Source organism: Phaenicophaeus curvirostris, chromosome 6, assembly GCF_032191515.1.
Source record: "Phaenicophaeus curvirostris isolate KB17595 chromosome 6, BPBGC_Pcur_1.0, whole genome shotgun sequence".
NCBI classification, from domain to species: domain Eukaryota; kingdom Metazoa; phylum Chordata; class Aves; order Cuculiformes; family Cuculidae; genus Phaenicophaeus; species Phaenicophaeus curvirostris.
The window spans coordinates 11,166,998-11,181,857 of NC_091397.1; the positions used below are offsets into that span (position 1 = coordinate 11,166,998).

At 40.1% G+C, this 14,860-nt stretch overlaps 1 protein-coding gene across 3 annotated transcripts in view; it reads left to right on the forward strand.

Moving 5' to 3' along the window:
• Positions 1 to 13,539, forward strand: part of ZMYND11 (zinc finger MYND-type containing 11) — a 108,238-nt gene extending 94,699 nt beyond the window's left edge. For all 3 annotated transcript variants that reach the window (XM_069859326.1, XM_069859327.1, XM_069859328.1), the window contains 5 exons: positions 517 to 724; positions 2,521 to 2,589; positions 4,504 to 4,776; positions 6,176 to 6,361; positions 11,146 to 13,539. In XM_069859326.1, coding sequence (XP_069715427.1) covers positions 517 to 724; positions 2,521 to 2,589; positions 4,504 to 4,776; positions 6,176 to 6,361; positions 11,146 to 11,268 — 859 coding nt within the window. In that variant the 3' untranslated portion in view covers positions 11,269 to 13,539. The remainder of the gene's footprint in view (positions 1 to 516; positions 725 to 2,520; positions 2,590 to 4,503; positions 4,777 to 6,175; positions 6,362 to 11,145) is intronic.
• The last annotated feature ends 1,321 nt before the right edge of the window (positions 13,540 to 14,860 follow it).

Here is a 14,860-nt window from a genome sequence, read left to right on the forward strand (position 1 = left end):
TTAAGTGGACAAAGCACCTTAGGAGCCAACTCACTGGTGCAAATTTAGTCCAGAAAAAAAAAAAAAAAAAGAGCATAATGGTCCTCACATGAGTCCAGTCCTGATAGACAGGGGCCCAAATTACAAAATGTCTCTACTTAAGGTACATTCTTTGACAGTTTTAGCAAAAAGGGAAAGGGGTAAATTGGATTATAATGTTAACCTTCAGTAAAGTTGTTTTTGTGTCTGATTCAGGGCATTTAGCAGGAAAGCAGGTAGGAGATGAGACTGCTCATGGTGCTGGTGGAGGCCTTTAGCCATAGCACCCACAGCTAACACGATCTTATAATAACACAAAAATCTAATGGTATGTGGTCCCTTTTCTTTCAAATGTGTTGAATATACAAAATTCTGAGTAAAAAGGAATTGTCAGCAATCAAACGCTGTGAAAAACTGCTTCTGAATTCAATTTCTCAGGTCAAGATCCTTCATCTGTATTTAGTGTTTCTGAACCTTTCTGTATTGTCTATTCAAAAGGGCCTGGATCCCCTCTGAAAACATTCAAGATATCACAGTTAACATCCATCGGCTGCATGTGAAACGCAGTATGGGGTGGAAGAAGGCCTGTGATGAGCTGGAACTGCACCAGCGCTTTCTTCGCGAGGGGAGATTCTGGAAGTCCAAGAATGAGGATAAAGGGGAAGAAGAAGCAGAGTCAAGTATCTCTTCCACCAGCAATGAGCAGGTGAGCACTGCCACAACGTCAGCAATAGGGGCAATTTACTGATAGGTAGAAAGATGCCTTATTTTTAATTAATCTGTTATTAAAGTAGCCTTGAGCTCTGTCTGTAGTTGTGTGGCGACAAGAAGAGGGTTTAAAGGCTTATTTTACCTATACTTTGTGACTCAGTAATGGCAAGAATATAGAGCTTTCCTCTTTCCTCAGTTTCTTAGATGACCTCTGAGAAGTTTTAAAATGTTCATCAACTACAGCACCTTGATAAGACAAACTAAGATTTCAAAAGCTGAACAGGAATGTTCAGATTAAATGTTATGGATATCAGATAGACTGCAACACTGCCTTCTTTTTTACAGCTGGTGTGCATTCACTTTGGACTGCATTCTGCATTACAGATCCCTGAGTAACACCAACTATGACATTTTCAGGAAGTCCAACTAAAATTATGTGCAAACGTTGCACTTAAGGACCATGTGACCAGCAACTGATTAAAGTCATTAAAAATCATTCTGCAAAACAAGAAAAATTGTATTGCTTTAACAAAGGTGAAAAGCACAAAGAGACAAGATACAAAACTTTGTGTTGCCATGTGGAAATTCCCTTATCACAGCTGAACCTTGCTAGTCATTCATTGTCCAAGAGGGTGTTATGTATTCACTATTACTGACTTGGCAGTAAGACTTTCATAGCTTGCAGGATGCTTCTCTGTATTTTTGGCAGCATTTTCCCTGGCAACATCTTTATTCCTTATTTAAAACCATTATCCTCTCTTAAGGTTTGTATTTTAAAAAATCAGTGTTTTGACCCTCTTCATTTGCTCTTTTGTCAAATGGGTCTATTGTCCCATTTGTAGCTAAAAACTTAAAGCTTATAGAACTAGATGATGCTTTAAGGAGACGCTTTTTATAAAAAAAGTTTTAGGGTTTTTTTTTAGCCTGATTTTCTTAGCTAACCCTTTGTAGCCCCTTTATTTATTGTCATGTATCCAGTCATACACCAATATATATGATGAAACAGGAAAGCAGTCACAAATAAGATTTATAAAAGTTAACAGAAGTATTTTCCCAGTTCGTCAGAAGGGTCAGTCGTAGGGTTTAAAGTGTCTATTTGCATATTTTCTGTCCCACTCCAGCCATTCATCCTTCATTTGGTTAACACTTACACCTGTTTGGCTGATTTTACTGTTACGGGAACATAACAGCCATCAAAGTCAGTGCTCTGTAGTAATCTGCAGTATTCTATTGGATACTTCAAAGACAAGAATAAAAATTTTGCTCTAAGCCACTGTAAGATAATACACCATCCACTTAGATCTCAGCCTTTTTTCCTTCGCTGGAGGTTGACTTTTATTCTAAAGCATAGTTTCATACCCCTCTAAGCACACAGTTATAATCAGCTGTAGCAAGTCTGGATAATCTTACTATCTTTACATATATATATTCTTTTTACAATTACTGCTGTTTTCTGGCTTCCAACAAGATCTACTACCCAGTTATGGTCAGAATATTCCAGAAAACAAATGTTTGGACTTGTGTGTGAAATTAAGAAAAGAATGGTTAAGGATGTTATAGCAAATATTTATCGAATGTTAAAACTTGTTCATTAATTTTTTTCCTTCATGCAGTCATAGTTATTAGTGGTAACGTGGAAAGTTTATTGCGTGCAGTTCTCATTTAAGAACAGTATTCAGCTTTTTATTTGCTAAATAGAAAATAAAAGGTGCATCAGTTATGTTACAATGAATGCTACTTATATGAACTGGGTTTTGGAATGATTCAATATGCTTTTCTTGATGTTCACAGCTGAAGGTTACTCAGGAACCAAGAGCAAAGAAAGGGCGACGTAACCAGAGCGTGGAACTCAAGAAAGAGGTAAATAACCTCAATTACCATATTTGTACAGGTAGCAAAGTGCAAAAAGTCTGACATTTTAATAGACAGTCTTTCAGGTTCTATCACCTTCTACTGATTTTACGGTATTAGTCTTGGAATTTCCAGCCCCATAGCCTGGTCCTCCTTCCTAACAAACATGATCACACCTCCTACATGCAAGCAAGTGGTATCACTGTGGTAATATTACGTATCATGAATAAATCAACAGTCAGCTCACCATATTTTTTTTTAAATAACAAATTCAAGCTAGTTACTAAGTCTATAAACAGCAGAAATTACGAAGTATTTTGCACAACCAAGAACATTAGGTTTATTAAATGTCATATCCACCCTTATCCATGGAACTTCCTCCCTTGATTATCCAAATTGCACGCTGAATGGAGTGGGGAACACAGAAACCTGTGATCATGTAAGCAACGGACTGTATTATTATGCTTGTACACAAGGGGGCAGATGCTGAGACAGCCATAAATGTCGTATTTCCTAACTTTTGAGTACTTTTTCCTGGCCCTGTTTCAGCCCCTTGTTTAACACTAAGAAAACGCTGCACATACCCACCGTCCTCAGAAGAAGACTGAAGGCTCCGTTATAAAGTAGTGTTAAGGTATTTTAGCCCCAGAGTATTGTGGGATGGCCCTGGTGCCTGAACTACAGACATTGCCACTCCTGATATCTACCTCCTGTTGTGCTGAGTAGTGCAAGGCTAGCTCCATGAGGCACTTCCATCAGTGGAGACAGCAACACACAGTTTGTGCTTCCTGGGGCACAAACTGTATTTGAGTGCCAGATAGAGAGGCTGCAGTTTAGGTTGCCTCGATATTTTATTGTGTTTTCTGTCAAGCAAATGCTGTAATTAGCTTCATATATTTATGCATTAACATTTGCCTTCTTAGCTCTCCTCATATTTGATCAGTGATCCATAAGTCAATCACGGTGACCTATTAGAGAGGGAATACAGAGTTAGCCTTTTGATTGCTGTGAGGAGTGCCCCATCACACAGTCAAGCACAAAGTCTGGTCCTGCGCAAGTCTGATGTCACAAGGACTGTATGCTTTGTTTGTACACTGTTATAATGAGCTTTAAATAATCTAAGTTAAAAAAAAATGAAATAATGTTCATCTGTGTCTTCAGACATTTCAAATATCAATAAGAGCTTGCAGGGAAATTACTTCTACCTGTTGTAAAAAGCAGGAACAATTTCCGTTACAGTGTAATAACATAAGCTCCTAAACTCAGTACAGTACAGTAGAGTACAGTAACTATGATTTCTTTCTTGATAATTTTGTAATTACAGAAAGCTTCTGTGGTCATTCAAGTCTAGTTCTATATTATTGGAAGCAAGACTTAGACGCTCATTAGCCTTTCATCTTCAAAGCATCTTTGAAGTACTAATCAATCTTTGAAGCAGTTCTGTGAAATTAGAGGAATATTACAGACTCCAGTGGAGCCTTTTGGGCCAGGGGAAGCCCAGAGTTTTCTAAAACAATTCAGATATCTTGGCCACTCAGTCTCTTCAGAAAAAAATGGTAGGGGGAAAGTCTATAACAACCGTTTTGTAATCCCACGGGATCTGCAGTGATTCAGCGTAGCTTCTGATGTCGGTGGTATTTTTTGGGAAGCAGGGCTGGTGAGTGTGGCATACTGATGCCATACATGTGCTTACTTCTGGAGTGCTTCTAGCTGAAGTCAGAAGAGCCTGACCAAAGATCCTACCCAGTCTTATGCTGGTTTTCCTCAGGCATCCCGTGTCCCATTAGCACTGAAGGTCTTCAACAGACTTTTCACATTAATTGCGCTGGCATTAGTCATATAACACTTCATCTCCAGGGAGAGCTGAAAGTTAAGTTGTTCTGTTTTGATATCTGGGATTACTAATTTGTTCTTTCTCTGTAGGAGCCAGAACCAGAAACTGAAGCAGTAAGTTCAAGCCAGGAAATTCCTACAATGCCTCAGCCCATTGAAAAAGTTTCAGTCTCAACTCAGACCAAGAAGTTAAGTGCCTCTTCTCCAAAAATGCTGCATCGGAGCACCCAGACCAGTAATGATGGAGTGTGTCAGAACATGTGCCACGACAAATACACCAAAATCTTTAATGATTTCAAGGACAGGATGAAAGCTGATCATAAAAGAGAAACTGAAAGAGTTGTGCGAGAAGCAGTGGAAAAGGTAATACTTGTCAAACACCACCTACACTCTGGTTTGAGGAGAGGAGGAGTGTGGATTCTTTCACATTCTTACCTACTTTTGCAACATCCACTCTTAAGAAAATGAATCCACTCTTAAGAAAATGAGGTGCTGGCCTCTTCTCCCAAGTGACAGGGGACAGGACAAGAGGGAATGGCCTCAAGCTCCGCCAGGGGAGGTTTAGGCTAGACGTTAGGAAAAAATTTTTCACAGAAAGGGTCATTGGGCACTGGAACAGGCTGCCCAGGGAGGTGGTTGAGTCACCTCCCCTGGAGGTGTTTAAGGCACGGGTGGACGAGGTGCTGAGGGATATGGTTTAGTGTTTGGTAGGAACGGTTGGACTCGGTGATCCGGTGGGTCTCTTCCAACCTGGTTATTCTGTGATTCTGTGATTCTGTGATTCTGTGAATCAAAAACCTTTTCCAAAGAGACCACGTCAAAATGGTCTTCATTATTGCTTTTTTGGGCCATTGCTATATCAACAGATCATAGTCTAAATAGAAAACTCCTGCTTTTCTTTATATTTGTCCAGTAAAATCAATTTGTGATCAAAAAAAAGAAACTAATTGTTCATTCATTCGTATCTGTTTCCAAAGTATTTGACTCCATTGTCAAGTGTGGTTGTAAACAATTGCATTGTCTGAATGCTCTTCATAAATAATTCTTCCTTTGTCGACCTTCTTACCTGAACATTGAGTAGATTCACTGAAATTTGTTTGAATTTTCTTAGCTAGTGATGACCTGTTTAAAATTTGATATCTAAGCCTGAGCTGATTACCTTTGGCTGTACAGAGCAGGACAGCTTAGAAGATGATTTTTCTGCCTCTCTTAAGTACCAATCTTAAGGCAAGATGAATTTCCCTTTGGAGGAAAGGAATATAGAATGAATTTAGGGAGTTAATGTGTTAATCCTGCAGGATTAAGACACCAAAATTTTAGATAACTAAGGAAGGGCAAGGGAATCCCTCTGGCAATGAATACTAAAAGGTACCGCTTACTGAACTCATGGATGTTCTGTTATGTGTTTTCCGTTATGCCCTTGCTGTAGATTTATACGCAGCTGTAGATTTGGAAAAGACAAAATCTTCATCTAAGATAAATTCATAAACTGATCATTGACAAAATATACGTGGAACCACTTAACTGTTTTTGTGGATGCCTAGCAGAATAGAAACACAGCAACATTTTTATTTTGAACTTTTCTTATGGGACGGAAGTTCTAACTCTAAAGGACAGAACTTTCTGTTTTCTAAATAGGAGAAATTTCTAACCATGCAACCTCCACCCACATCAGTAATGGAAGTTTAAAGAATGGAGGCTTTAAAAAGATACGTTTGTTCCAATAGCTGTCCATTGACTTGCTTTGCTGACTTTCTGGCAGCTGCGTACAGAGATGGAAGAAGAGAAAAGGCAGGCTGTAAACAAGGCTGTGGCCAACGCACAAGGAGAAATGGACAGAAAATGTAAGCAGGTAAAGGAGAAGTGCAAAGAAGAATTTTTAGAAGAAATTAAGAAGCTAGCAGGCCAGCATAAGCAACTGATTTCCCAGACCAAGAAGAAGCAGTGGGTAAGTGTCAAAAAATTATTACAAGAGAATAAATGGGAATGTATAATGCATACTGCAGGCCAATTCAATGTGGTTTTTTTCTTACTTCTAACTGAACTGCTCTTTCATGGGTCTTTCAGCTTTAAGGTTTTCTCCTTCATATTACTGCTTTGAAATTTTCCTAACCTCCAAATTTCAACTCAAAGTTCTGATTACTTCCTGTCTTAATTATGTAGTGTTAACAGCACCATCTTCTTGAGTCCAGTCAGATATTAGTATAAAAATATTTTTTCTAAATGCAGTTTTACTCCATATAAGACGTGTTTTGTATTATGTTCACACTCCTTTGATCTCAAGGCCCCAGAGGATATAATAGCTGGCTGCGTCAGTTTGGATTCCCCTGCTAATAATGCTGGTGGTGATATCCTTTTGGCCTTTTCTTCTTTCAGCTTCTTCTGCAGCTGTTATATATTCTTTCATATTTTAAGTCTAAATTACTTTCTAGAAAGTCTTAAGAATTTCTGAAATATATTTCCTTCCATTGTTCAGTCCTTAAGCTGAAATCTGCAGCATTGCCTATAAAAAACATATTTGTATGCCCTTTAGAAAGGTGATAACAGACATATAACTTACCACTCTATTACACGCTGCAGACTTTTCCCTGGTTCTTTTTTGGTTTGTGTCTCATATTTTCTTTCCAAGCTGGAAGTATGTTCACCCACAGGGCTGTATGGCATCTACTCAAACGTTGCAGGTACTATAATACTGTGTTGCTAGCCTGTAACAGTACTGGTGGAAACTTTTACAGTGGGGAGCAGTGAGCCTATCACACAAACTTTGCTATTTCTTTGCTGATTTTCATAGAACAAGGAAATGAAAGCCACCATTCAGGAAATCGCACTGCATTGTACTAGCTAGCTATAAAACACAGCAGGGTGGGTACAAGATTTGCTGCTTGCCTCTTTTTGAGCTTTGATTTTGCTAGATGCAGCTGAGAAGCATGTGGATTCCTTGCCACAAGATGGCACACTGATCTGAGCAGTGATGGACAGCCACCATCCCACTGTCAGGGGACAGCCAGCCCCAGCTCCAGTTTGTCTTCCACCGTAAAGCGCTGTTTGTTTGTTGTGTTCAGCCTCATTAGTTCTTGTTCTTACAGAGGAAACGATGGTCCCTGCAGAGAATACTCTGCTCTGTAGAAGAGTGAAATAAATACTAAGGCCAGACAATTGGTTGCTGACTATCACTACTACAAGTTTGTTTTTTTTGTAAAGTGAAAAATTACTTAAATGCCAGAGCTCCTGTAAAGTCTTAATTTCTGTTCCTCGTAGGGATTTTACTGTGGGTGTTACCACATTGCAGTGCATGCGTCTCTGTCAGTCAGAAAATTCCTCCCTGACTACCTGTCCCTGCAAACCAGAGAAGTTATTTAAGTCTTTGACTTGATCAAGTTACTCGGTTTAATGAGTCACCGGCTGCTGGTGTCTGTATGCATGCTTTTGCCTGTGGCACTTGAGAGGCAAATCAAATTGCCTTTGCGTACTGTATGGAACTACATCAAATTAGCTCTCTTCTGTCAAAAGTTAGGAGTGGACATGTGAGCTGTTGCCACTATTCAGCTGATAGAGTCAAGTTACCATGACTGAGTTATTGCTTAAGTCTGGATTTGTAGCTATAGCTGCTTTTTTCCTTTTTTTAAGGCAAAATTTATGAAAGAGACTCCCAAAACTTACTTTCATCTGTTGCAAAGTGCCTCTACCATATCCTTTATCCTAGCCTGATCAGGGAGTGTCCTGGTACCACATCAGTGTCTCGTAATCATGTACATATAGACTTTTTTTTTCCCAGCAAGACAATTAAAGGTATAAAGAGCATTTGACAGTCGTGCCTGCATCTGCAGCCCCAGAACTATCTGGGGGCCCTACCACCTTAAATGAAGGCATCATACAGGCAGCTGGTTTGCATGTGGTAGGAGAGAGAGGGTGGGGATAAACACCTTTGTATTCAAGCTGATGGATCTGCCTGCCAACACACAGCCTCAGGCGGCTGGAGTTGGTCCAATTACACAACTCCCCAGTGATTTTTCCTTCAGTGGTACTGATGACAGTCCCTGGTGTGTAGTACCACTCTTGTATGCTGCTATAATAGTAATGATACCCCTTTACCAAAATCGCATGTAATTAACAGACATACTAAATGAGTTTTGGTGGCTTCGCTTTTTAATTAGGAGAGACCTCTGGGTTTTTTTGTGATGCAGATGTCTAGGCTTGGGAATACAGCTGCTATTATTCATGCTATATTTGTCTGTTTCTCATACCTAAAAAAAAAAATTCCAGTCAGGATGAACAGGTCATTTTGCTGGTGGAATACAGGCACACGAGAAGATGTGCTCCCACCCCTAAGGAGCCTAACACATAGTTAAAGAACAGTGCTTTCTGCTACTCTAGCTGGTCACAATCCCTTTGGCTTAAACCGGTCTCATGTTTATGCCTCCAGAAAATTTGGATTTGATACAGATACCTCAAGTAAATAGCAAAAGAAAGGAAGAAATGTAAAGGCAGGGATAATCATAATGAGATTATGTGGTTTGATGGCCTCCAAAATACAGGCTAAAGGTCATCTTGATGTTTCTTTTTTAGTTTCTCCTCCTAGGTTCTTTATTTGCTTGTAAGCCTGATTTGAATTGGTGCATGGTTTATTTTTAACTTCTCTCTCTTTCAGTCATATTTACATGTATAGTTATTCTAACCTGCAACAGGTTGGTTTTAAGTGCATGAGCATTCTTATGACATGCACTGTCTGAAACAAAAACCCAAATGATTGGTAATGTTTAAAAAGAGGAAAATACAAAGAAGAGAGGAGGCCTGAGGCCAGCTGGCATGTTGCCTTTTCTGCCACGTGTCCTGTACCAGCTTGAAGGACACTATTTTCCTTTTGTAAATGGAGATTTACATCCCACATTTCTGGTCAGCATATGTAAAGTGAAGTGTGGGACCCATAGATCAGTTGTCCTCTCCTGTCTTAGCTTTTTTTTGATCTCTCTCAGCAAGCAGATGTGAAGCTGGTTTCTGGGCTGAGGCCCATGCTGTACATAATGAAGAGACAGCTGTTCCCTGCACCTTTCCAGCAGATGATCCTAATGGTTCCCACAGGCTTATGGGCAGCCAGCAACATTAAAAAACAGGAAAACAGCTCTCGAGGGGACACTTGTTTGTAGAATTTCTACAAATAGACATCCCTGGACCTAAGCTGCAGAAGGAAAATGGACAGGTTCCCTTCACATGCAGCTAAGGCGGTCTCCCTATTGCTGATTGTAGGTACATAGTAAAGAAGTAGTTGTCAGTTTAGCTGATCTAAATATTTACTTTCTTGGATCTGTCTTTTAGTTTGAGTAGAGTTGTTGTGATTTTGCTTTGTTTTAAGGCGGTTGGCTTTGTTTTCCTTGTAATTCTCTGTTTTATTAACAATGCTGTAGCTAGACAGGACATGAAAAGTAAATTTTGTATTATTCTGTGGTTTGAAAACAGCCTGGACACACTGTGTGGTAACTCTGTTCCCCATTGTGCAATAGGCATTTCAGACTGGATTCGTAAAGATGCTCTCTGATTTTGAGCAGGCCAAATTCAGAGAGACAAATCTGTGACCTCTAGAGTCTGGCTTTCAAGGGTGCTGAGTGTAATTGCTTCGTGTAGCTGCAGTGCCACCCTACATTATAGGATTTTGTCAGAATGATAGTTAATGCTTCTGCAGCACTCCCTTAAGGGGTATAAAGCCACCTGGAGACAGAGCACATTGTCTGTCTGGGTCCCGTACCTCCTTGATGACCACCACTGGTGTTAACCAGTGTGTTGTTTTCCTTTTCCAATTTCTCAAAGGCCACAGGGTTGTTTTCCAGGTAGCTCTTCCAGCTATCAAGAAACTGGAAATTTTCTGTGTGTTCTAGAGTAGAAATCCTCTTTGCTGCAGCATTCCCTAGAAGCAAGCATTTCTGCTGAAACCATGGGCTGTGCAGCCTCTCTTCTTTCAGAAGTTTTGTACTGTCCTAGCAGGCATGACAAGGGGCAAGAGCCCATCCCGTGTATGCCAGGTCTTCTCTGGCTTCTGGAAGACTTGAAGCAAAAGGCACTTTCTTGCTCTTGTCAGTAGCACTGGTGTAGTACAAGGGTTAGGTTTCACCAGATTGCAGTGCTCTCTGGTAGCCAACAGTGCCCAACAACAGTAGCCTCCTTGCAGACCTGCCCTAAATGGGCTATGACAAACCATTCAGTAATGAATTATTCTCTTCTCTAGTAGTGGTGCTGGTGTGACTTTTGAGATTTTTCTGCCTGAAAAACATCTTCCCCTACAACCTCTGGACAAGTTAGGCTTGTGAACAGACCTCAGAAAAGCAGATTTTCGACCTTGCACAGAACCTGTTCACACCAGAAGTGCCTATCAATTTATCGTAGATTTTAAGACATGGATCAGATGCTGTTATCCAAGTGTAGCGTATAATATGGCTCCTGCAATGTGTGGCTGAAAAATGTCCATCCACTGCCTGAAGAGAGGAGTTTTCTTAAACGGGAGATGATTTTTTTCATCCAGACTCCGGAAGACGTGAAAGCATTGTGCAGGTTTGCTAAAGACTGCTGCTTTACTCAGCATGTGTGAAAAATGCCCTCCTGCCTCTGGAGGCCCCAAGCATAAATAAAAGAGGAGTATTGCTCTGCATGTGCTGGTGAATCCACGAGCCGGTGAGAACACTTGTGTGTTGATACAGAGGGACCCTGCGAGGGTGGTAATCTCTTCTCATTTGTTCTCTCCAGTGCTACAACTGTGAAGAGGAGGCCATGTACCACTGCTGCTGGAACACTTCCTACTGCTCCATCAAGTGTCAGCAGGAGCACTGGCATGCTGAACACAAACGTACCTGCCGCAGAAAAAGATGAAAGAGTTATTCTTCCCCTAGAAAACCACCCCGATGATTGCTATTCTCAGACACAGCGGTTTTTGTTTCCAAGAAGCCAAAATTGTTTAGAATTTGCTTCCCATTTTGCACCAGCCTTTAAACACTTTTCGTAAAAGAAATTTTGCACAGTAATTTCAGTCTTCTGTTTAATGCTCCTCCAAAATTTTGTCAGCGGAAGGAATTTAACATCTGTGGGAGCAGGTTACTTTAAATAATTTTAAACTAGAGGATTTGTTGCATTTTCGGCAAATTTTAAAACGTTTTTAGGTTTTACAGAGGTTTTAATCTTTAAAAACAGCAGATCTAAAACTAGAAAAATCATACAAGTTTAACAAAAGGAACATTTAAAAACTAGATCTGAATGTAAGAAGTATAGAACTGTTTCAGAAAAACGAAGCATACTACCTTGATGTAACATTTATTTCTTAACCTTGTTGAGCTGGTTTTGTTCAGCTTAATTTTACTGTTTAAAGGCATTATCTATTGGTTATACCAGTGGGTACATGATTGAATTTAGGGAACAGGGTTGACACAGCAGGTGCTAGTCCTGCGTATTTTTTCTTAAATATTTCCCAACTGTGTTTTATTTTCATTATTTCTTTTCAATATATAACTTTTATAACAAAATATTAGCTTTGATCTTGTAGTTTAAAATCACAGGGAACTGGGGTAATCTTTTACTGAGCTGGATCTTAGAGAAAAATGAATATTTAAATTTTGAAGTTTGCACATTTCATTTTTGTCCTAACATGAGTGCTTGTAAGAAGAATAAGAAAAGCCAAAAACAACAAAAAAAATCCAACTACCTTTATTCATACATGGAATTATGAGGCATACAAATTTCTTTAGTGCACCCCCCCTTCAGCCTCCCCAAACGTCCTTTGATCGCCTACAATCTGGTGTCACCTGGTCCATTGTAACTTGATAATAAAAGGAGAGAAAGCACTTAAGTTTCACAGAAGCCGTTATGTTTGTAGTAATGGGTCATTGCCTAATAATGAGCTCCATCACTGTACTCAGAATGAAGAATAATGCATGTTAATTTTCTTGTATTAAAGATGCCGTGATTTGTAAAAAGTCTGTATTTTGCGGAATGTCTGGATTAAGAAGCATTACCAATAGGAATGGATCGATAGTTGAAAAATTATTTTCCTTTTGTTTGTTTTATATATAGATATATGAATTGCATCCATGTTCAGAGACAATTTTTTAAATAGATGTAAAGCTTACTTAAATAGCTTTTCTTTTAAAGTGTCTTCGCATTTTAATTTCTTTTAAAGATTGGTCTTAGACTGAGTCATACGCCCATTAATCATCCAGCTATTTTTTGAGAAGTTAGAGGAATAATTTGTAAATATTTATTTAGATCTTTGATATTTATTGAAAGCAATTACATGATGGAACGATGGATGCTGAAGAATCAGGAGGAAAGCCTTTAAAAAAGTTTTCTCTAGGATTTGTCAGGGTCATGTAAAGATGAAAATATAACTAAGACTTCTGTGAACTACCACTGAATTCCTGATCTTTTTTACTTACAGTGGTGATGTAAGCTAATTGACTAGATACTGCCAAATAATGCCCAATATGTTGCAGAAATTAAGTGGTAAGTCGATTGGAAAAAATAGTAAGTAGATGGTAACTTTATTACCACAGCTACGTTATTGCCTGATAAATGTGTAATTAACTTTTGTCGCCTCTGTGTTGTGACTGTCAAACACTTCACAACTAAAAATCAATCTTGTTTGATTACTTTACAAGTTCCAAAACTTCGATCCACCCCTATGAAAGCAAGTTATTGTGGAAATATTTTTGGTGTAAAATCATTCCAGAATATGTAATATTTAACTGATAGCTGCATGAAAGTAAGATTCGTGTTACTTTGGCTTTTTTGTCTCTGTTGACACGGTTGCACATTTCCAAGTTACTACAGTGTGAAAACTGTGTGTTTTAAAGAAAAAAAAAAACAAAACAACAAAAAAAAAGATTGTGGCCTGGTTTTGTATAAGTTTTAGGTAAAATTACAATTGATTGTTTTAGGAACCATGATTTAAAATTAATTTTTCTGCAAATCATAAAGCTATATTAAAGTGTTGAGCTTAGCCACTATGCACATTGTAATTATTCATTGTGGCTGTCCAGTTTATGATGCATTCTGGCATTTTGTAAGCTGCTCTGACTAGCAATATATAGAGTCATTTAATGTGTTAACATTGGTTAATAAATGTATTTAAAAAAAAAACAAAAGCCCTCACTGAAAGTGTCTGTGTTGATTTTGTGCGGTCGTCCTCAGGTTCTTGGATGGACGTGCATGAGACTGTGATTTTTCTTGTTTTCACCTGGAATTGACCAGGGCTGTGGGTGAGAGAAGCTGTGCCTGAACTCATGAGGACCTTGCTCCTGACTCAAGGTGAGATGCCAGGTCCATGCAAGGGCTTGAGCACTTAAAGACACCTCCTGGTACCAGAAGAGAATCTCTGGCCTGTTCCGGGCCATGAGTCTCCAAGGGCTGCATCCGTCATGTCCTCATTTTACTGCCAGGTCCTGCCCTGGAGGCAGCCAGGATGGGACTTGCAGACCTTCTCCCTGTGTTACCTCTCACTGTGGCTCTGCTCTGCCTGCTCCCTAAACCCTGAGCCTACACCCAGGCCCTGCAGAATAAAACAATTCTCTCTGGAGGGACTCCCTCTGTACTCGGCACTGCTGAGACCGCTCCTTGAATCCTGTGTTCAGTTCTGGGCCCCTCACCACATGAAGGATGTTGAGGCTCTGGAGCGAGTCCAGAGAAGAGCAATGAAGCTGGTGAAGGAGCTGAAGAACAGGCCTTATGAGGAATGGCTGAGAGAGCTGGGGGTGTTTAGCCTGGAGAAGAGGAGGCTGAGGGGAGACCCCATTGCTCTCTATAACTACCTGAAAGGAAGTCATGGAGAGGAGGGTGCTGGCCTCTTCTCCCAAGTGACAGGGGACAGGACAAGAGGGAATGGCCTCAAGCTCCACCAGGGGAGGTTTAGGCTGAACATTAGGAAAAAATCTTTCACAGAAAGGGTCACTGGGCACTGGAACAGGCTGCCCAGGGAGGTGGTTGGTTCACCTTCCCTGGAGGTGTTTAAGGGATGGGTGGACGAGGTGCTAAGGGGGATGGTTTAGTGTTTGATAGGAATAGGAATGGTTGGACTTGATGAGAGGACTCTGAATCCAGCTCCAGCTCTTACAAATGCAGCCCTAAGAAGCAGGCTCACTTATTTTGGGGGTCAAGACTTGCTGCCAGTGAGGTGCCTGGAGGAGTTGAAGGTCCGTGCTGGTGATGCTGCCCTTGGAGCATCTCCCACAGCCGCTCCTAGAAGAAAGAGCTATTGGGGATGAGCTGCAGGCAGGGAGGGTTGGCCTGGAGCCCTGTCAGGGCTGAAGGAGGGGCACCAACGGAAGTAGTTTCTCAGAAATAAGACCTGGCAAGACCTGCTAGTTTCAGGAGAAAAAAGTTGTTATGTTTTTGGAGTTTTTGTTTGTGTTTTTTTAATTTTAGTTGAAATTGTTAAAGATGCCCCCCAAAGTCTCCTTTATTATTTTACTATACA